This window comes from Myotis myotis, unplaced genomic scaffold, assembly GCF_014108235.1.
Source record: "Myotis myotis isolate mMyoMyo1 unplaced genomic scaffold, mMyoMyo1.p scaffold_m19_p_1, whole genome shotgun sequence".
NCBI classification, from domain to species: Eukaryota; Metazoa; Chordata; class Mammalia; order Chiroptera; family Vespertilionidae; genus Myotis; species Myotis myotis.
The window spans coordinates 100,234,266-100,255,482 of record NW_023416313.1 but is presented as its reverse complement, the minus strand read 5'-3'; the positions used below and the strand labels follow the sequence as shown (position 1 = coordinate 100,255,482).

The 21,217-nt window shown below is 41.0% G+C and overlaps 1 protein-coding gene and 1 pseudogene across 1 annotated transcript; one reads left to right on the top strand and one right to left on the bottom strand.

The window, feature by feature from the left end:
* The first annotated feature begins 277 nt into the window (after positions 1-277).
* On the top strand, positions 278-9,457 carry LOC118658181 (ankyrin repeat domain-containing protein 26-like). The gene is made up of 4 exons (XM_036313357.1): positions 278-333; positions 780-909; positions 8,377-8,658; positions 9,213-9,457. Exons 2-4 carry the CDS (start codon positions 877-879, stop codon positions 9,423-9,425), a joined length of 528 nt encoding a protein of 175 aa, XP_036169250.1. The 5' UTR covers positions 278-333; positions 780-876; the 3' UTR covers positions 9,426-9,457.
* A 5,932-nt stretch (positions 9,458-15,389) lies between these two features.
* LOC118666964 lies at positions 15,390-16,551 on the bottom strand (annotated as a pseudogene).
* Positions 16,552-21,217: the final 4,666 nt, after the last annotated feature.

Sequence of the window (21,217 nt, the reverse complement as noted above, 5' to 3'; positions counted from 1 at the left end):
ATAGAAACACAATGGCATCTTTCCCATGTCTGGGGAGCCCCCACCTGGCTTCCTTTCTGCTTATTGGCTGAATTCTTAAGTTTGCTCCTTGATTCTCTCAGTGTGTTTCCTCTCACTTTACTGTCTTTCTCTATATTATAACCCTTTCACTTTCTTAACATTGTGCTAGCAAAGATCTCTTCTTAAAACCGTCTTGAAGAGACTATTACACATTATCTCTCTGATTTCCTTTCTTCTAAATCCCTGCCTCTTTCTGGTTTCCCCTTCCACTCAGACTTCAAAGATTCTTCTTTCCTGCTTCTCCTTCTGTTTTGAATGATCTCCTCGATGTTGGTAATTTTCTTCCTCCTTGTAGACTATTGTCAGTAGGTACCAAAAGGTATTTTTGTGTCTTTTCAAAACATTCACATGTAATTATGGTTTTCTTTTTCACTTTGGATACTGATTTCTGGTTTCTAGTTGATATTTAATAATAGATTAATGTTTTATATTAACATAGTCAAATAAATATTAATAACTTGTTTATAAGGACTCTATGTAGTTACAATATTAACTATATATCCATATCACATATGTCATGACTTTTTTCAGTTTATTTACAGAACATTATAATTTAGCTAGTATGCTTTCAGACAATATTAGATTAGAACAAATGAGAGCATCATAATTTATAGATTTGCTTATTTTATATGATTTTATAAACATAATATCTGTTTAAAATAATAATTAAATATTTATTCTTAAAGAATTTGACATACTCATTTTGTGTATTTCTTCAGAATTAAGGAACATTTAAAAGTTATAAAAAAGAAATTAAATGAATGTGATCATGAAGACCTTAGTTTCCCTGGAGATTCAAAACCAAGTCCAGCTGACATGGAAATTCAGTCTGAAAAGCCAAAACAGAAGGTAATTTTAAATCAGTTTTGTGACCTAAAATTCACCTAATTTGGGGAAATAGATATCATTCAATGCTTTAAGTAGTGAAATATAGGTTTTTCTGTTAATTTTATAGACTTGGTATCAGCCTTTTCTTTATCACTTTTCTATAAAAAGGGCCTACTGTTAACTCTCTATGTCAGCGGTTCTCAACCCCTTTGGCAGTTGAACGACCCTTTCACAGGGTTCGCCTGAGACCATTCTGCATATCAGATATTTACATTACGATTCATAACAGTAGCAACATTACAGTTATGAAGTAGCAACGAAAATAATTTTATGGTTGGGTCACAACATGAGGAACTGTATTTAAAGGGCCAGAAGGTTGAGATCCACTGCTCTATGTCTTGAACCCTGGCACCAGCACCAAGTCCAAAAAATTTTTGGTGGCAGCTTTACTGAGTCATAATGAACATACCATGCAGTTCACTCATTTAAAGTGTACAGTTCAGCCCTGACTGGTTTTGCTCAGTGGATAGAGCGTCGGCCTGCGGACTGAGGAGTCCCAGGTTCGATTCCGGTCAAGGGCATGTACCTTGTAGGGTGTGTGCAGGAGGCAGCTGATCGATGTTTCTCTCTCATCGATGTTTCTAACTCTCTATCCCTCTCCCTTCCTCTCTGCAAAAAATTAATAAAATATATTTAAAAAATAAATAAAGTGTGCAGTTCAGTGCCTTTTTCTGTATTCAAAGAGTTACACAGTCATCATCACAGTCAGTTTGGGGAAATTTTCATCCCCCTAAGAAGTAGCCTTGTGCCCTTTACCAACCATCCTGTGCCAGCTTCCACTTCCCCCCTCTTCCTGGCCCTCAGGAACACTACTGTCCTCTCAGTCTCTCTAGATTTGTCTGTTCTGCACATTATATATCAGTGGAATCACACAGTAGGTGCTCCTTTGTGACTGCCTTTTTTATGTAGCGTAATGTTTTCAAGGCACATCTCTTTTGTCGCACGTATCACCAGTACTTCATGCCTGTTTATTGCTGAATAGCGTTTCATTGCATGAAGCGACCACATTTCTTAAAATCTATTCATCATTTGATGAACCTTTGGGTTACTTCCACTTTTTGGTGGTGTTACTAATTCTGCTATGAACATTCATGTCCAACTTTTTTTTTTAAACGTATTTTCAGTTTATTTACGCTGCACGTTTTTTTAAATATATTTTTTATTGATTAAGATATTACATATGTGTCCTTATCCCCACGCTACCCTCTACTCCCCCCTCCCCCCGCTCATGCCCTCACCCCCCTGTTGTCCATGTCCATTGGTTAGGCCTATATGCTTGCATATAAGTCTTTTGGATGATTTTCCCCCTTACCCCCACCCTCCCCTACCTTCCCCCCAAGGCCCGACAGTCCAATCAATGCCTCTCCGTCTCTGGATCAGGCCTTGTTCATCAGTTTATGTTGTTCATTATATTCCACAAATGAGTGAGATCATGTGGTATTTATCGGCTCTCCAGTTCCATCCATGCTGTCGCAAATGGTAAGAGTTCCTTTTTCTTCTTTCTCTTCTTAAAGAATACCTTTCATCATTTCATATAATGCTGGTTTGGTGGTAATGAACTCCTTTAGCTTTTTCTTATCTGTGAAGCTCTTTATCTGACCTTCTATTCTGAATGATAGCTTTGCTGGATAAAGTAATCTTGGTTGTAGGTTCTTGGCATTCATCACTTTGAATATTTCTTGCCACTCTCTTCTGGTTTGCTTGGTTTCTGTGGAGAAATCAGCTGACAGTCGTATGGGTACTCCCTTGTAGGTAACTGACTATCTTTCTCTTGCTGCTTTTAAGATTCCCTCTTTGTCTTTTGCTCTTGGCATTTTAATTATGATGTGTCTTGGTGTGGTCCTCTTTGGGTTCCTTTTGTTTGGGGTTCTCTGCACTTCCTAGACTTGTAAGTCTATTTCTTTGACCAGGTAGGGGAAGTTTTCTGTCATTATTTCTTCAAATAGGTTTTCAATATCTTGCCCTCTCTCTTCTTCTCGTAGCCCTATAATTCTGATGTTGGTACACTTGAAGTTGTCCCAGAGGCTCCTTACACTATCTTCATGTTTTTGGAATCTTTTTTCTTTTTTCTTTTTCAGTTGGGTATTTTTTGTTTCTTCGTATTTCAAATCTTTGACTTGATTCTTAGGATCCTCTTGTCTGCTGTTGGATCTCTGTATATTATTCTTTATTTCAGTCAGTGTATGCTTAATTTCTAGTTGGTCTTTTTTCATATCCTCCAGGGTCTCACTAAATTTATCGGCGGTTTCCATAAAATTCTTGAAAAACCTTATAAACATGGCCTTGAACTCTATATCCAGTCATTTGCTTTCCTCCGTTTCTGTCATTTGTGACCTGTTTCTTTGTCTTCACATTTTTTATGCTACCCTGTGTTGGTACAGTGGTTTTGTGTGCTAAGTGTCCTGTAGGGCCCAGTGGCTCAGCCTCCCCAGTTACCTGAGGTGGACACTCTTGGTGTACCCCCTTGTGGGCTTTTTTCACAGTCTTATTGTAGTTATGCCTTGATTGTTTTAGGATCACTGGGAGGAATTGACCTCCAGGCCAGTTGGCAGTGAGAATCAGCTGTGTCTGCAGTGAGAGAACTTCTGTGCTGGAGACACTCTTCTGGGAAAAGACTTGCTTCAGTGGGGCTTTGGTACTCACTGAGTCTGCGCCCTGAGTGTGTCCCTTATGGATCTGAGGAGTTGTCATCTGGCTGGTCCCCCTCTGACCACTGGGCACACTGGCTCTTGGATCTAAGGAGGTGCTAATTTAGTCTCTGCCTGAGGTTACACAGCAGCAGCTATGAAGAGAACTGCAGATTCCCCTTCCTTTTTTGGGGTTTGGAGGTGCCCAGATGAGGCCCAGCTGTGAAGCAATACAAGCTGCCCTGGAGCCTTGGGCCTTTTCTTGGAAGTTCTGGGTCTGTCTGGCCCAGCTGCAGTTTGTTAGGTAATTTTCAGGTTGCAAAGGGCCAGGGCATTCATATGAAAAAGCCTCTGCCGCATCCTGGGTGGGGCAGGGTCTCAGGGAATCAAGGGGCGGAGCAAGAAGCTATGGCTGGTCCTCAGCCCTTCCCTAAGGGGCCGCGCATCTCAGTGTCCCGATAATTGCTGCAAGCACCTCTGAGGGAAAGCCGCTATCAAGTTCAGAGTTCTGCCTGCTGCCAGAGAGTCCAGTTTCTCCCTGTATGAGTCCTGGGTCCCCAGAGACTTCTGGGAACCAGAGTTCAGAGCAGTCGGGAGCTTGTGACTCCCTCTGGATTCAAAAAGACAGCCGCGTCCTCAGGTGCCAGTCCCTTTCCGAGCGTACGAGCCTCCGTACCTCTGCACTTTACTTCCACACCTCCTCTGGCTCTCAGTGTGTTTTTCTCTTTCCTTCTAGTTGTAGAATTTCCACTCAGCAAGCCTTCCTGTAGTTCTGGATGATGTGCGTTTTGTCTTTTTGTTGTATTTTTGAAGTTGTTGTGGGAGGCAGCAATTTCCCAGTGTTTATCTATGCCGCCATCTTAGTTTCTCTCCATGTCCAACTTTTTATGTGAACATATTGTTTTCATTCTCTTGGGAATATAATTATAAATGGAATTGCTTGATCAGATCTTCAACCTTTTGAGAAACTGCCTGATTGTTTTCCACAGTGGCGGCACCATTTGCATTTAATTGATGGTGTATGAGGGTTCCAATTTCTCCATATTCTTGCCAACATTTGTCATTACTTTTTCTTTTTTATTGTGGCCATCCTAGTGGGTGTGAAGTGGCATCTTATTATTGGTTTTGATTTGCAATTTTCTAATGACTAGTGATGTTCACCATCTTTTGACATGTATATATTCTTTGAAAAACTATTCAATTCCTTTGCCCATTTTTAATTGGATTGTTTTTGTATTATTGAATTGTAAGAGTTCTTTAAATGTCCTACATACAAATCCCTTATTAGATAAAGGATTTTCAAATATTTCTTCCATTCAGTAGCTCACCCTTTCAGTTTCCTGATAGTGCCTTTCAAAGCACAGACAATTTTGATTTTGATGAAGTCAGTTAATCTCTTTTTGTTTCACATCTAAACTTGAAGAAAGGCAGAGGCGACATTGTATTTAAACGGTGCCAAAGCCAGTCATGAAGATATACACCTACGTTTTCTTCTAAGTCTTTTATACTTTTAGCATTTACATTTTAAGTTAACTATTATGTATGGTCTGAGATAGAGGTCAAATTTTATTCATTTGCATGTGGATATCCAGCTGTCCCAGGACAATTTGCTAAAAAGACTATTCATATCTGATTTATTTGTTTGGTACCCTTGTCAAAAAGCAGTTGGCCCGAAATTGGGTTAAGGTTTGGATTCTCCCTTCAAATTCAATGATGAATAAGTCTGTCCTTATGCCAGTACCAATTCAAATTTTAAGAGTATCTTTCCCAGTTATCTTGTATAGTACTAGCTGCTTTATGTAATAAAAAAAAAGTCAGTGTAGTGGAATGTTTTTACCTCTACTTTTATGGAGATTTCTTGTTTCTTGATAAAGCTTATGGCCAGCTTATGTTTTGCTGACTCTGTGACATGATGGGAAAGTAGGCTTACAAAGATAACACCCATTCCTTTTTTTTCTGCATTCAAACCTTCAGCCTCTAACTCAGTGCCTCCCACTTCACTTCCATTTCCATGAAATCCTAGTAACAGAATCTGCTGACTTACCCATTTCCTTCATTGTGTTTAACTCATAATTCATAGACGCTGGTAGGTGTCACTGCCTAGGGAGGAGAAGATTAAGATTAAAATCTGGACTGTCGCCTTTCCTCTTTAGAAATGCCTGACTTGAAGTCTCAAATTTTATTTTATTTTTAAATATATATATATATGTATATACATATATATATATGTATATACATATATACACACACACATATATATATATACACACATATATTTATTTATTTATTTATTTATTTATTTATTTCAGAGGGGAAGGGGAGAGAGAGAGAGAGAGATCAATGATGAGAATCATTGATCGGCTGTCTCCTAAATGCCGCCTACTGGGGATTGAGCCCGCAACCCAGTAATGTGCCCTTGACCTGAATGGAACCCATGACCCTTCAGTCTGCAGGCTGCTGCTCTATCCACTGACCCAAACCAGCTAGGGCTGAAATCTCAAAAGTTTAAAGCCAATTTGTTTCCTATGGAGAAACACTGTGGTATAACCTACAAGCAAGCTTGAAGTAAGCTAGAGAAATTGTATTTAAATGGTACCAAAAGGCATTGCAGTTGTTTTGCCACTGAGATTTAAAATGATTTCATAATCCTCTCTATCTCCTCACTGAGGAAAGGAAAGCTTAGTCCTGACCTTGGAGTGCTTCTCTGTGGCCCTTGGCTGTTCCCTCTGAGACTTGCTCTGTCCTTTTCATAAGAAATGGCCTGTGCTTGCAGCTCTTTTTACAGCCTGCTTCCTCCCTGTGGAACATCTGAGGCCCACAGGCTCTTTTGATTGTGTACTGTCTCGGTCTCCCTTCAGGGGGCCAAGCTAGCATTCTCTTAGGAACTTTGAGTGTCTGTCCAGTTAATTTTATTGGGGTTCATGGCATTAGAAAAGCCACCTCACCACTTGTTTTCAGATCAGCTCTTCACCTGGGCTCCCTGGAGGTGTTGTAGGACAGTGCCGTTAAAATTCTTACATTCTGAAAATCCTTTGAAGCACCACGTAAATGTTTCTGCGGTCTTAAGGGTTTTATAAGTCTTGGCATCATCCTTCGAACATGTTTTCTGGACACCCTGGATTTGATGTTAGCCCAGAAGCCATTTCTTTATGTTAGGATTATTTGACAATTGGACACGTGGGAGAAGGTATAAACAGGAAATCGAGATATTTATTCATTTTAAACCGGTAAATGGGGTCCTTTTATATTTATTTGTCTATTTTTAGCTTATGTTTCTCATCGATTTCACTTTCAGCTGCTTCCTAGCGAGAATCCCTGTCATCTTCCTTTCAGTGCCATTGTGTTCACTTGCCCAGAAGCCCTTGCTGTCAGCCTCCTCAGGGGCCATCAGGCCTCCACTCACCCTTCCTTGGAGGCCCTTTTGGTTTTCATTCTCACGCTTCTCTACATTATGTCGGGTTCCACCTGCCTCCTGTTCAGAGGTGCTCCCATGTGTGTGTTCCTTTTTTAGTGTCAGCACTCTATTTTTAATGTCAGTATCTGTGCCGGTTACTTATTGCTGCTTAGTAACCACCTCCAAACCTCGTGTCTTAAAGCAGCATTTACTTGTTCACAAATCGGCAGTGAGGCCAGCTCATTGCTTTTCCACTTGCCATCAGCTGGGATGACTTGAAGCTGGGAAGTGGAAACATCAAAAGGCTTGTTCATTCACGGGTTTCTCAGCTGCAGCGGGCTTTTGGCTGGGACGCTCGCTGGGGCAGTCTCAGCTGGACACCTGTGTGAGGATGACCATGTGGCTTGGGCTGCTTCCTTCTTCACAACATGGTGGCTGGGTTCCCAGGGTGAGCTTCCCTGGGGAGAGAGTCCGATGGCACCCAGACATAGCAGTCACACAGCAGTCACCATCTCCTATTCACCAGAACCCAGGTAGCACTGAGGCCAGCACCTATTTCATGGACAAGTGCCAGAGAATCTGGAGACGTGCTTCAAAAGCTCAACATCCCTCACCTTGTCTTACCAAATAATCATTGGATTTGAAGGAAAGTAGTTCTTCCCAAGTCATGATCACTGACATTCCAGCAAGTTTGTTTTTGTTGATGATGTTGTTTTTGCTTAATATGTTCTCTTATTTTATGGGAAGTAACAAAGAATTTCAAGATAGCACTATTGGATTAAGCCCCCATCCCCATTTTTTTTTTTTAATTCTAAAAAATGTAGGTCTCATCTCGATAAACTTTTACAGTGAGAGATATAATTTCTCAGTAATGCAGGGATTAATTTCTTTTTGGAATGCAACTCAAATTAGCATCAAACGTTCATAGTTCAATAAAAGATATATGACATTTTAGAGTCTATATTTATAAGATTAATTAATTAGTCTCATTTCGAAAGTCTTATTTTGTGAGGCATTTGTTGACTCAGTCCTGAATATTTGAATACCATATCCCTAAAACTTTTGTGTAAGATTATGAAGTGTTAAGATGGGGGAAGAGATATGAGACTTTCTATTCAGGAGCAATGCATAGTCATTTTGTGAAGGAAAGACATGAAACAGTCATAGAAAAAAAAAGTATAAAATCAAGGACAGAAGAGATGTTGTGTGGCAAAGATGACACCAGTAAATACATTTTTGTGACTCCTGGTTGTTTTAACTTTGGTCTTGATTCTGAGTAATTGAAGGTTTCACATTCTAAGACCATACCAGAGTATAGGTAACATTTTATTGCCACTGAATTCATTTCAAAATTTCATACTGGTGTCCACACCTTCATAACCAAACTATATTCTTTTATTCATGCAGAATGATGAGCTTATAGCAAAACTGCAACCGTCATCTTCAAAATGCATACGTCTGGATGAGGAAAAGACACCTCAACAGGAGTTATCGATGGAAGCACTTCTAAAGCGACGTGAAGAACTGAAGGATAGAGTAAAGAAGGCGAAACAAGAAGCAGTAAACCTCAGAAATATAGAAACGAATATGGTAGAAATCTGTGAATTAGAAGACTATAAAAAGAAGGTTGAAGAAAGAGCAAGACGGGATGTAGAAGACAAAGTAGAAAAAGTCAATTCACTTTTACAGGTTAATTTTTTGATTTATTGTGCTGTAATTCATTTCACTGCAAATTACCTTTTGGATAAATACAGTATTTTTGCCTTTCCTTTGCTCCCTTTAATAGCAATTTATTTTGTAGATTTCTGGAAGGAAGGTGGCATTTGTTTTTCCTTTTCACTATTTTAGTTTCCAACATTATCACTAAATTGATCTTTCCAAATGATCCTTCATTTTAGTTTTAAGATCAGTTGATGTAAAATAAGACTATTAGGAAGAAAAGGTAAAAAAAATGATTTTAAAATTGTACCATACTCTTGAATTAAGTTATATTTTTTAACTTTTAATATCTTACACTGATTCTATTATTCTTTGAATTATCAGATTACATGAGTACTAATAGAAGAATGATTAACTTTATAACTCAGATTTAATTCAGTGGACATTGATGATAACTATTTTAAATTTCAGCTTTTTTCACACTTAAAGCTGATCTCTGAGTTGATGACTCAAAACTAAAGAAAACATATATAAGTGTTCAGCTTATAATTACTTTAAGAATGTATCCTTTTTATTTGCTGTAGAGACAAAGAGCATCTCAAGAAATGTCAGAGCAGATGATAAATGATCAGGCTTCAACAAGTCACTTGGAACTCAGAAATAAAGAGCTGGAATCAGAAATCTCTAAAGTGCAAACTTCTCAAGATGATATCGAAAGAGAATTGGAGAAATATGTGCGACTCTGCCAAGAAGAATTGGAAGGCAGAAAGTTACTGGAAAATCAGCTAACTGAGTAAGTCAAATGCAGAATCAGAGAAAATAAATTTAATTCATTAATTAGCCTCTAAACTTTACACATAGTTACTATTGGGCCAGGTTCATAGATTAGTAGGGCGGGAAAGCCAACTAGGTCGTTTAACTTTGGAAAGTGATGTTAGTAAATAAACTTACCTTTCAAATGTCCCTCTAAGACAGTTTCATCTCTCCCCCTTTGTTTGCTTTTACCTGCCTTTATTTTCCCCGCTTAATATTTCCATGTAGTTATCTGGGGAGGTCTACTACTAGTCTTTAACCTGAGTGTCTTGAAGCTCTAAAATTTAAACAGCGATATTATTATTAAACGAGTGGCACAGTGCACGAAATTGGTGCACAGAGGAGGAGGGATTATCCCTCAGCCCAGCCTGCACCCTCTCCAATCTGGGAACCCTTTGGGGGATGTCCGACTGCCAGTTTAGGCACGATCCCTGTGGGGATTTCCCACAGGGATCGGGCCTAAACCGGCAGTCAGATAACCCTCTCGCAGTCTGGAACCGCTGACTCCTAACTGCTCACCTGCCTGCCTGACTGATAGCCCCTAACCACTCTGTCTGCTGGCCTGCTCGACCTCAGCTGCCCCTCCCCACCAGCCTGATAACCCCAACTGCCCTCCCCTTTTGGCCTGATTGCCCCTAACCACCTTTGTCTTGGCCCCGCCACTATGACTCTGTCCGGACAGACATCCAGAAGGTCTCCCGGTCTAATTAGCATATTACCCTCTTATTAATGTAGAATGAGGCCTGGTGCATGAGTGAGGGCTGGTTGGTCTGCCCTGAAGGGGGTCTCAAATCAGGATGTGGGTCACCTTGGGGGGCGTGGCCAGCCTGGGTGAGTGGCTGGGGTGGTTTGCAGGCCAGCCATGCCCCCATCAGGGTGGGGGACTTCACTGGAGGGTATGGCCAGCCTGGGTGAGGGACTGAAGCCATTTGCAGGCTGGCCATGCCCTCATTGGGGTGAGGGTCCCCACTGGGGGAGCATGACCAGCCTGGGTGAGGGGCTGAGGGCCGTTTGGGGGTGGTTTGCAGGCTAGCCAAGCCTCTGGCTTTGTCAGAAGGTCTTCAGAAGGTCTCCGGTCTAATTAGCATATTACTATTTATTAGTATAATTGCTTGTCAGAAGTCCCCTAAATAGAAATAGCTAAGATAAAAACTTAAACACAAAGGGTTATGGTACTCCAACACATTCTGGTACTTGGTATATTTACTTTCTTGATTGTGAACTTTGTTATTATCAATACACTAGAGGCCCAGTGCATGAAATTGGTGCACAGATCGGGTCCCGAGGCCTGGCCAGCGATGAGGGCCTATCAGGGGGCTGCCAGCCTGGGCCTCCCTTCATTCCTCACCACCCCCTGGTGGTCAGCACACATCATAGCAAGTGATCAAATGCCCAGTCTTCAGTTGAACTCCCAAGGAGACACTTTGCATAACTAGAGGCCCAGCAAGCAAAATCACACAAAACCCAGACCCTCCATGCCGGCAGGACCCCAGGCCCGCCATGTGAGAGTAGCTTGCTGCCTCCGCCGCACAGGCCTCAGACCCCGACTCTGTGCCAAACGGCTGGCGGGCTGGGGGGAGGGACTGAGAGGTGCTCCATGCACCTTCTGGTGATGGGTTAGTTGGTTGTTCTGGCGTTCCAGCATTATGGCCACGGGCCTTTTATAACCCAATGGCACCATACATAATTATTACAATATATTTTTTTAATTAAATCTTTATTGTTCAGATTATTACAGTTGTTCCTCTTTTTTCCGCCCATAGCTCTCCTCCAGCCAGTTCCAACCCCACTCTCTGCCCTTACCCACACCACTGTCCACATCCATAGGTGGACAATTTTTGTCCAGTCTCTTCCAGCAAACCCCACACCCTTCCCCCCAAGAATTGTCAGTCCACTCCCTTTCTATGTCCCTGATTCTATTATATTCACCAGTTTATTCTGTTCATCAGATTATTTATTCACTAGAATTTTAGATTCACTTGTTAATAAATGTGTATTTGTTGTTCATAATTTGTATCTTTACCTTTTTCTTCTTCTTCCTCTTCTTAAAGGATACCTTTAAGCATTTCATTTAATACTGGTTACGTGGTGATGAACTCCTTTAGCTTTTTTTTGTCTGTGAAGCTCTTTGTCTGACTTTCAATTCTGAATGATAGCTTTGCTGGGTAAAGTAATCTTGGTTGAAGGTTCTTGCTATTCATCACTTTGAATATTTCTTGCCACTCTCTTCTGGCCTGCAAAGTTTCTGTTGAGAAATCAGCTGACAGTCATATGGGTAGTCCCTTGTAGGTAACTGACTGTTTTTCTCTTGCTGCTTTTAAGATTATATCTCTGTCTTTTGCTCTTGGCATTTTAATTATGATGTGCCCTGGTGTGGTCCTCTTTGATTCCTTTTGTTTGGGGTTCTCTGTGCTTCGTGGACTTGTAAGTCTATTTCTTTGACCAGGTAGGGGAAGTTTTCTGTCATTATTTCTTCAAATAGGTTTTCAATATCTTGCTCTCTCTCTCTTCTGGCACCCCTATAATTCAGATGTTGGTATGCTTGAAGTTGTCCCAGAGGCTCCTTACACTATCTTCATATTTTTGGATTCTTTTTTCTTTTTCTTTTCCGGTTGAGTGTTTTTTGCTTCTTCGTATTTCTAATCTTTGACTTGATTCTTGCAATCCTCTAGTCTGCTGTTGGAACTCTGTCTAATATTCTTTATTTCAGTCAGTACATGCTTATTTCTAATTGGTCCTATTTCATAACCTCGAGGGTCTCTCTAGATTTCTTGAGGGTCTCACTAAATTTATCGGCAGTTTCTAGAAAATTCGTGAAAAACCTTATAAGTGTGGTTTTGAACTCTATGTCCAGTAGTTTGCTTTCCTCCATTTCTGTCATTTGTGACCTGTTTCTTTGTATCTGCATTTTGGCTGCTTCCCTGTGCTGATAGAGTGGCTTTCTGTGCTAGGTGTCCTATAGGGCCCAGTGGCTCAGCCTCCCCAGTTACCTGAGGTGGACACTCTTGGTGCACACCTTTGTGGGCTTTGTGCACAGTCTTGTTGTAGTTAAGCCTTGATTGTTGTAGGTATCACTGGGAGGAATTGACCTCCAGGCCAGTTGGCTGTGAGAATCAGCTGTGTCTGCAGTGGGAGAGCTTCTGTGCTGGAGACACCCTTCTGGGGAAGGACTTGCATCAGTGGGGCTTTGGTGCTCACTGAGTCTGCCCCCTGAGTGTGTCCCTTATGGATCTGAGGAGTTGTAATCTGGATGGTCCCAATCTGACCAATGGGTACACTGGCTCTTGAATCTCTAGGGAGGTGCTAATTTAGCCTCTGCCAGAGGCTACCCAGCAGGAGCTATGGAGAGATCTGCAGATTCCTCTTCTTTGTTTGGGATTTGGAGGTGCCCAGATGAGGCCCAGCTGTGAAGCAATGCAAGCTGCTGTGGGGCTTTGGGCCTTCTTTTGGAAGTTCTGGGTCTCTCTGACCCAGTTGCATTTTGTTAGGTAATTTTCAGATTGCAAAGGGCAAGGCCTTTCATATGCAAAATCCTCTGCAAACAGCTTGGGTGGGGCAGGGTCTCAGGAGATCAACAGGGCAGAGCAAGCAGCTATGGCTGCTCCTCAGTCCTACCCTAAGAGGCCCCGCATCTCAGTGTCCCGGGTAATCGCTGCAAGCACCTCCGAGAGAAAGCCGCCCTCGAGTTCCGACCGATGCCAGACAGTCCAGTTTCTTTCTGTATGAATCCGGGTCCCCAGAAACTCTCCCAGAACTGGAGTTCAGAGCAGTCGGGAACTTGAGACTCCCTCCCAATTGAAAAAGACAACTGTGACCTCAATTGCCAGCCCTTTCCATGTGCGCCGCGTCCTCAGTTGCCAGCCCTTTTCATTTGCGCCTCCGTACCTCTGCACTTTACTTCCGCACCTCCTCTGAGTCTCAGTGTGCTTTTCTCTTTCCTTCTAGTTGTAGAATTTCCACTCAGCCAGCCTTCCTGTGGTTCTGGATGATGTCCATTTTTGTCAGACATCATCAAAATAATTTTGAAGTGGTTGTGCGAGGCAGCAATTTCTGGTGTTTACCTATGCCGCCATCTTGGTTTCTTCCAGTTTGTTCATGTTTACCTTCACTATGCTTTTTGTATGAAAGCAGAAATCTATGGAACTTTTCATGAAATATGACATATATATGCTTGATAAAAAATTAAATAAACAAATCAGTTAGACTAGAACTTTTATTTTTAGAATTTGCGTGAAATGTTTTATATAATACAGACAAATCGAGCTGCCTTACTAAGGGGGGATGGAGACTCTGAAGCTCTGCAATCCTGCAGGTGTCCAGGGGAAACAGATTCCTATGGGAGAGAGTTTGGGAACTACCAGTTCTGAGAAAAATCCGTCTAATGACAAATCCTTTGAATTGAATGTTGCTGATACATTGTTTTAATGTGTATACTTTTTCCACCTTTTTATATTGTTGAAAATGACACAATAGGAATAAAATGGCAGATGTGTTCTCCTTATTAATGTTGGAACTTCAAGCTCCTTCCACAGTCTGGACACAGTCCTCACCTAGAAATAAGCATAAACATCACAGAAGTAAATATTTAGGAAAGGAGCTTTTGTGGGAACAGATAATAATGTTCCATGGGTAGTTTCTTAATTCAAGTTGTGTAAAAGTGTGATTCACATAATACCTATTTTATTAATGGTGACATAAAATTGATTCAATAAAGGCCTTGGTCTTTATCTAGTATCGACCTATTTATTTTACAAAGTCTGTCTAGTAATGTTGCCACATTATTCATTTAATAAGGCCTGTCTATCATGCTATTGTCATAAGTGTTAATAGAAACAGCCTCCAAAAATACTGGGGAACATGTTAGTCATCAAATTTGTCTTCACACCTGAAATTTGGCATTGGGTATCACATGATAATGATCACCACAGTGTTTAATGCTCAGTATACTATTTTAAACCCTGTTTCAGGCATTGAGTGAAAAGATACCTTTTTTAAGAAAAAGTTTATTAAGAACACTCTAGATCAGGACACTTTTAATATAATTGGAAGTATTCCCACACATTTCATTATTAAGTAGACTATAATTATAATCGTTTGTTTCCAAATTTAGCTCTAATTTTTAGAAAGAAAACAAGGTTATTACAATTATAGGATTATATATTGATTTTTGTTACTGTTGTTTATCCTCACCTGAGGATACTTTTTCCATTGCTTTTCAGAGAGAGTGGGAGGGAGGGAGGAGAGGGAGAGAGAAAGAGAAACATCCATGAGAGATAGAAATATCTAATGGTTGCCTCCCTCATGCAACCCTACTGGGGGCGGGGAGCAAACCTGCGACCCTGGTACGTGAGGGCAGGGCGGATCAGGGGTTGGGGCTCCTCCCTCTTTCACCCACAGAGCAGGGCCGATCAGGGGGTTGGGGTGCCACCCACTGTCACACTCAGGGCAGGGCTGATGGGGAGGTTATGCTCTACCCCGTCCACACACAGAGCAGGGCCCGTGGGGGGGCGATGGGTGTTGGGGCGCCACCCTCTATCACCCACAGAGCAGGGCCGATTCAGGGTGTTTGGGTGCTGCCCCCTGTCATGTGATCCCGGTGCCGGGAGGCCTCTCAGCTCCGCTGATCCGGTGCTGGGAGGCATATTACCCTTTTACTATATAGGATAGAGGCCTGGTGCACGGGTGGGGGCCAGTGGTTTGCCCTGAAGGGTGTCCTGGATCAGTGTGGGGGTCCCCACTTGGGGTGCTGGCCAGTCTTGGTTGCGGGGGTGAGGGCTTTTTCAGGCTGGTGTGCAAATCAACTACATAATACGTTACAGTATGTGCAAAGTGTACATTGAGGAACTTGGCAAAAGTTTAATCAAATCCCGCTTTCAGTTTATTAAAGAATTTCTCAAGATTGCCCTTGGGGGAGGTGCAGCAACTTCATCACCAAGTCACAGATCTCTTCAGAATTCATTCTTATAAAGGCAGTTTTGATTATGTTGATCCAAGTGATGCGGTGGTGGCAGGATGGGTAAAGGCAACGTTTCATTTTTAGTCTCCCCAAATGCTGTCTCACTTGATTTAGGAGGGCTTGGGAATTATCTTCCAGGGTATTTCTGCCATGTGAGTAATGCTCCTGAAAGTTTGTGCAGTCATGAAGAATGGGTCTCTCATTATCTGTGCATGATGGGAAACTGCTTTCTCTGATAAAACCTTTCCATCTCCTGGTAAAGGGGAAGCTGTGGTATGACAAAGAGTTTGCCGTTTGGTGAGAGAGGGGGGTGTCTTTTGTTTGTTGCAGTGAAATTTGTCAAGTGCAGTTTTGTGCTGTCTTTGCGAAGGTCTTACGGGAATCCTAAGGGGCACAGGCTTTCTTGATTGCAGTTGGAGTTTTCAGTTCAATCTGTACTTGAGTCACCAGATGCAAATTAGATATTTGTCCCTTCAGCTCCCAGTATACATTTTGGGTATCATCACTTAAAATACTTAGTCTTTGGAGAGCTCTGCTCTGCAGATTGTCTTCCTGAGATGGATGTGTTTGTTTGGCTTTTTGAGGCTCTATTCTGAGAGAGTTACATTCTTTTTTCATCGGTTCTAGTTCTTGTTCCAAGCCATGGATCTTCAGGTCACAACTTAGCTTTTCCACCTCCCAGTTTGATGAAGGTGGATTTAAATTCCTTATCACCTGCACTGTTTCCATCTCTGTTCTTAGCCTGAGGACTTCTGCTTCTTTAGACTGCTGCTGTTCGTTCAATACTTTTAAACATTCAGGTTGTCTTTGTTCATTTTACCCAATTTTCTTTTTAAATTATCTCTATCAACGCAAACCTCTCAGCATGCATGATAAAACCTTATTTACTTGTTCTCGGCCCACAGAGCATGTTTTTTCATCTAATAGAGCGCCTGTAAGCTTTTCTTCGGAAAATCTTACTCTTTTCTTTAGGAAAGGGTTTTTTTTCTCTGAATCCTTAAAGCGTTTTTGATGTCTTCATCAAAAAACAGTGGCAAGGGCAAAATGTGAAGCAACAGACTCATCTGAATATATTGAGTCCCGAGTCACTTATCTCTCCTATGGGCTTTTTCATGATTTAGAATGACGACACAGACTTCCACCAGCATATCCATGACAGCCCGAGTCAGGCTGCGTCTGGATCCCCAGCGCTGGGAACAGGGTCTCCAGGGGTCACCACGGGCTCCATCGGGTTTCCTGGAAGACACCAGACACCGCCTCTTCCCAACAAAGGCCTCTGCTCCAGGTACACCGCGGAAGGGTCCCCATTGCTTTGGCCTGGGCTGTGCCAGGACCAACCACTGGGCTGGGGCCTAGGGATCAGGAAGGAGTGGCAAGAGGGGCAGGCGAAGCTGAAGCGCCACCAGGAGCAGACCCCTACCCAGCAACATGGCCGGGAGGCACAGAACCCCGTGTGGCCCCTCAGCGCCCCCATGGGCAGCCCTCTCCCTCCGCCCCCCAGCAGGGAAAGGCAACTCAGGGGGGCTGTAGACTAGCAGCACCTGGCCCAAACGGGGCTGTAAAGATCATTTAAAAGAAAAATCAATTTAAGTAAAAAAAATTAAAAAACTCACAAAAACCTAAATTTTTATAAATAGCAGTGTTTCTTGGAATCGCAAAGTAATGCATTCAGTGTTAAATATGACTTGACTCGTTTAAACTTCTTTAAACCAATGGTATCAAATATTACTTTTCTGAAGTTATGGTTATTCAATGGACCAATAATAATTGTATTTTTATCAGATTTATCTAAATAGCATTATATATGCATGCTCTCTATTATCTAAAATTAAAATGAGTCTGAATTAATTTTGTTTATGTGATTATTTTTCTATTTGTGCAATCCCTAATGCTCCAGCCTCTAAAAGTAGTATTTAAAGGACACATTTCATAAGCTATATATCATTCCTCTAATAATGTCTCTTATTTAACTTAAATACTAAAAATAATATCTGACCTATTTCATATATGGCAGGAGTATGGAGAAACCCTAACTAGAGAACGAAAAGAAGGTATGTTGCCAAAATTTATTAGATATCATTGATTTTGTAAATAAACTGAGAATAGGAAATGGCATCTGTTTCCATGTTTGGATAACATATACTGCATTAAATATTTTTTTCCATGTGAATGAAAAATGTGAAATATAAACAGTCATAAGGAAGAATATACTGATCCCACATGCAATCACCATGTTCTACAGCTCTTTAAAGACCTCAGAAGTCTACCAGTATGCATCTCTCTTCATTTCTGGCTATTCTCTTCCTTCCCTCTGCCGTGGACTGTCGGCCTGCACACTGAAACTATGGTCAGAAAACTGGCTTCATCACTTCTCGTGTTTTTACTAGTGACATAAGGCCAAGTAACCAGACTCATCTAGTAATACTGTCAAGCAGTTACAGTTCATATAACTGTCAACTGAGGGGCAATATTCAAAACTCCAGTCATTGACTTGGCATTCTTTTACCCTCATGAAAAACTCCAAATCCCTTTGTGTGGAGTAAAAACACTGAAATCCATTTAGTTGTTGCCAAATAATGCAGCCTTCTATTTGCTACTCTGCCCCTTTGCTCTAGCAGCTAGCTAAACTAGACATTTCCAGTTCCACAAATGTTCTTCCTCATTTCTAGTTCTGGCATCTGCTTCATTTCTCTTTCTGGCATACTTTTTTTTTGGTCCATCAGTTATCAACTTACATATCACCTCCACCAAAATTGACAATATTGACACAAAACTGGGATGTCTCCTCTGTGGGCTCCAATAGGGCCCTGTGTTATATTGGTTGGTGGTTTCTGTGACTCTGAGTGGAAATTGCCTGCTCATTTGTTGTTTTTTCAGTTTACAGTAAACTAGAGGCCCGGTGCCTGAATTTGTGCAAAGGTAGGGTCCTTAGGCCTGGCTGGCAATCAGGGCCGATTGGGGCCTTCCAGCTCCAGGCCGAGGCCTTGCTTCATTCTGCGCCACCTCCTGTTGGTCAACACACATCATAGCAGCGTTCGAACTTCTGGTCTCCTGGTCAAACTCCTGAAGGGACACTTTGCATATTAGCCATTTATATATATAGGTGATTATTCAGGGGTGGGCTGTGTCATCTTCATCTTGTAACTCCAGTGCTTGTCACACTACCTTAGTGCAGGGTGTTGAATATGGGGAAAACCAGAAGCTCTGATACTTAGCCATGATACCAAATTAATACAGTGTGCAACCACTGAATTAATAATTATGTTTCATAGTATTCTTGTGTTGTGTATTATACCCAGATATAGATGTCTTTATTGTTTTTAACACTTATACTTAGTTGTAGTTTAAAGAGTACAATTCTTTTCCTTTCCAGGTGCTGCTAAATTTGAAGCCGAATCCTACAGTGTTTGTCCTGTAGGATCTGTAGGATTAGTCAGTCAAGTTCATGTCAAGATTTACTTTTGAAAGCACAAAAAGAGTATAAAGAGATTTTGGTGAAAAATTACATGATCCGAAACATAAACAGTAAAAAATTATTTACTGTACTGTTTACATAACATTTTGTTTTCCATTAGACACATGACGTGAACTTTTTATTAAAGAAAAAATTTTTTGATCATATGTTTGATGAAAATTTATATAGTATTTTAAACTGGGGTATTTTGGGGGCATCTAAGTAAGTTTTAAGCAGATTTTGTAAATGAAAGCCAGCACTATTGAATTATACATACTCAAATTGCCCAAATACCAACTGTTTAAACAACATCAAAGCAAACAACTTGTCATTCATATTTTAGTGATGCTAGTTGATAGATTTTTTTACATATTCCAATTTTATCACAATATTTGGTCCTAAAGATTTAGACAGAGATAATTTTGGTATCTGCTGCTATGGCTCCTATTTAGCTATATTAAAATTGTTCTAGTGGCATTGGACTTATGCAATTTTAAACACAGATTTAAAATTTTTTCCTTGTGGGGGAAATAAAGATTGCCTAAGGCTTTTCTACTTTTCCATTTATTGAATGAATTTTTAGAAAGAGTCTTAAAATTACAGAAAGTTCCAAGTTTTAGTTCAAAGAACTCTGTTGCCCTGAACTATTTGAGAGTAAATTGTAAACTGTGCCACCATGCTTTAGTACATTCCACCTGTCTACCATACCACCTTCACAACCAGAAAATTCACACTAATACATTCTATAGTTTCATCCTCACACCCTTTTCAAATTTTGCCACTTGTCTGTATAGCATGAAGACCCTGTTCAGATCCATAGGTTCCATTGAGCTGTAGTGTCTATTCTTTTCCTTCAGGCTGGAACAGGGCCTTAGTCTTTCCTTGACTTTCATGACATTGAATCCTTTGAAGAGGAAGTTCAACTAATGTATGTTGAACGTCCTTCAATTTCAGATCATGGATTTTTCTGATGTTTCCTTATGATAATACTAGAGGCCCGGTGCATGAATTTGTGTACCAGTGGGATCCCTCGGACTGGCCTGCAGGATTGGGCTAAAACCAGCTCTCTGACATCCCCTGAGTGGTCCTGGATTGCGAGAGGGGATGCGGGAGGTTGGCCAGCAGGAGAGGGACCGCAGAAGGGCTCCAGGACATGTCCAGCCCATCTTCATCAGCCAGACTCAAGCAGCAAGCTAATCTACTGGGTCAAGTGTCTGCCCCCTGGTGGTCAGTACATGTCATAGCAAGTGGTTGGCCTTACCATAGCATATTACACTTTGATTGGTTGAACAGATGACCAGACACTTAGCATTTTAGGCTTTTATTCTGTAGGATTTAGATCAGACATTTTTAGCAAGAGCATCACAGAAGTAGTCCTATACTCTTCTCATTGCATCCTGTGATGTGACCTACAGTTTTGATTTGTCATTCTTTGTGATGTTAATGTTGATCAGTGAAGGCAGTATCTACTGGGTTTCTCCACTATAATGTTTCTTTTTTCACTTCACAATTATTGCTTTGTAGGGAAGTTTTTAGAGCCAGTGTAAATATCTCTTCTTCATTAAACTTTTAATTTATTCATTTATCAATATGAATTCGTGGTTTATTTCATATAATGGGTTATAATTTGTTAAAATTATTTTTAGAATTTTTATTTTAGAAATATTTTGTATTAGAAGTTTCAGTCTTATAGAAAAGTTACAACAATAGCACAAAAAAATTCCTAAAACCATTCCCCAAATGTTAACATTTTACTACATTTACTTTATCCTTTCTCCCTTCTTGTCTATTAACTAAATAAATGTAAATGTAAGTCTGTTAGATATAATATATGAACCATTTGTAAGTTGCAGACATGATACCTCTTTACTTCTAAATACTTTAGTGTGCATTTCCTAAGAAAATAGAAATATCTTACAGAATCGACACTAATAAAAGACAAATATGCTAATTAAAGCAAAAGAACCACAGAAGTCCAAAAGTGCATTTGGTATCTTATTAGTAGTGCTGTATAAAAATTTTAAAAACTATTATAGTTTAAAATAAATACTTATCTAATCTAATAAGAGAGAACCATGCAAATTGACCTCACCTCTGCTACGCCCATGCCACGCCCTCCAGCCAGTCAGAGCGACTATATGCAAATTAACCTAACCAAGATTGTGGCTGGCAGCCACAGAGCTGGAGCAAGCAGGAGGCTTGGTTTCCCCGGAGATGGAGGAAGCCTGCTCTGACCGACTGTGGCCTCTGCAAAAGGCAACAAAGTTTCAATTATAGAAGTTAAATAAATCCCAGATACCTGCTTCCAGCCAGCCTCCACTGGGAGTTTGGGTGGCTGGGGGCTGTGGCCAGCCTGCAAACGGCCA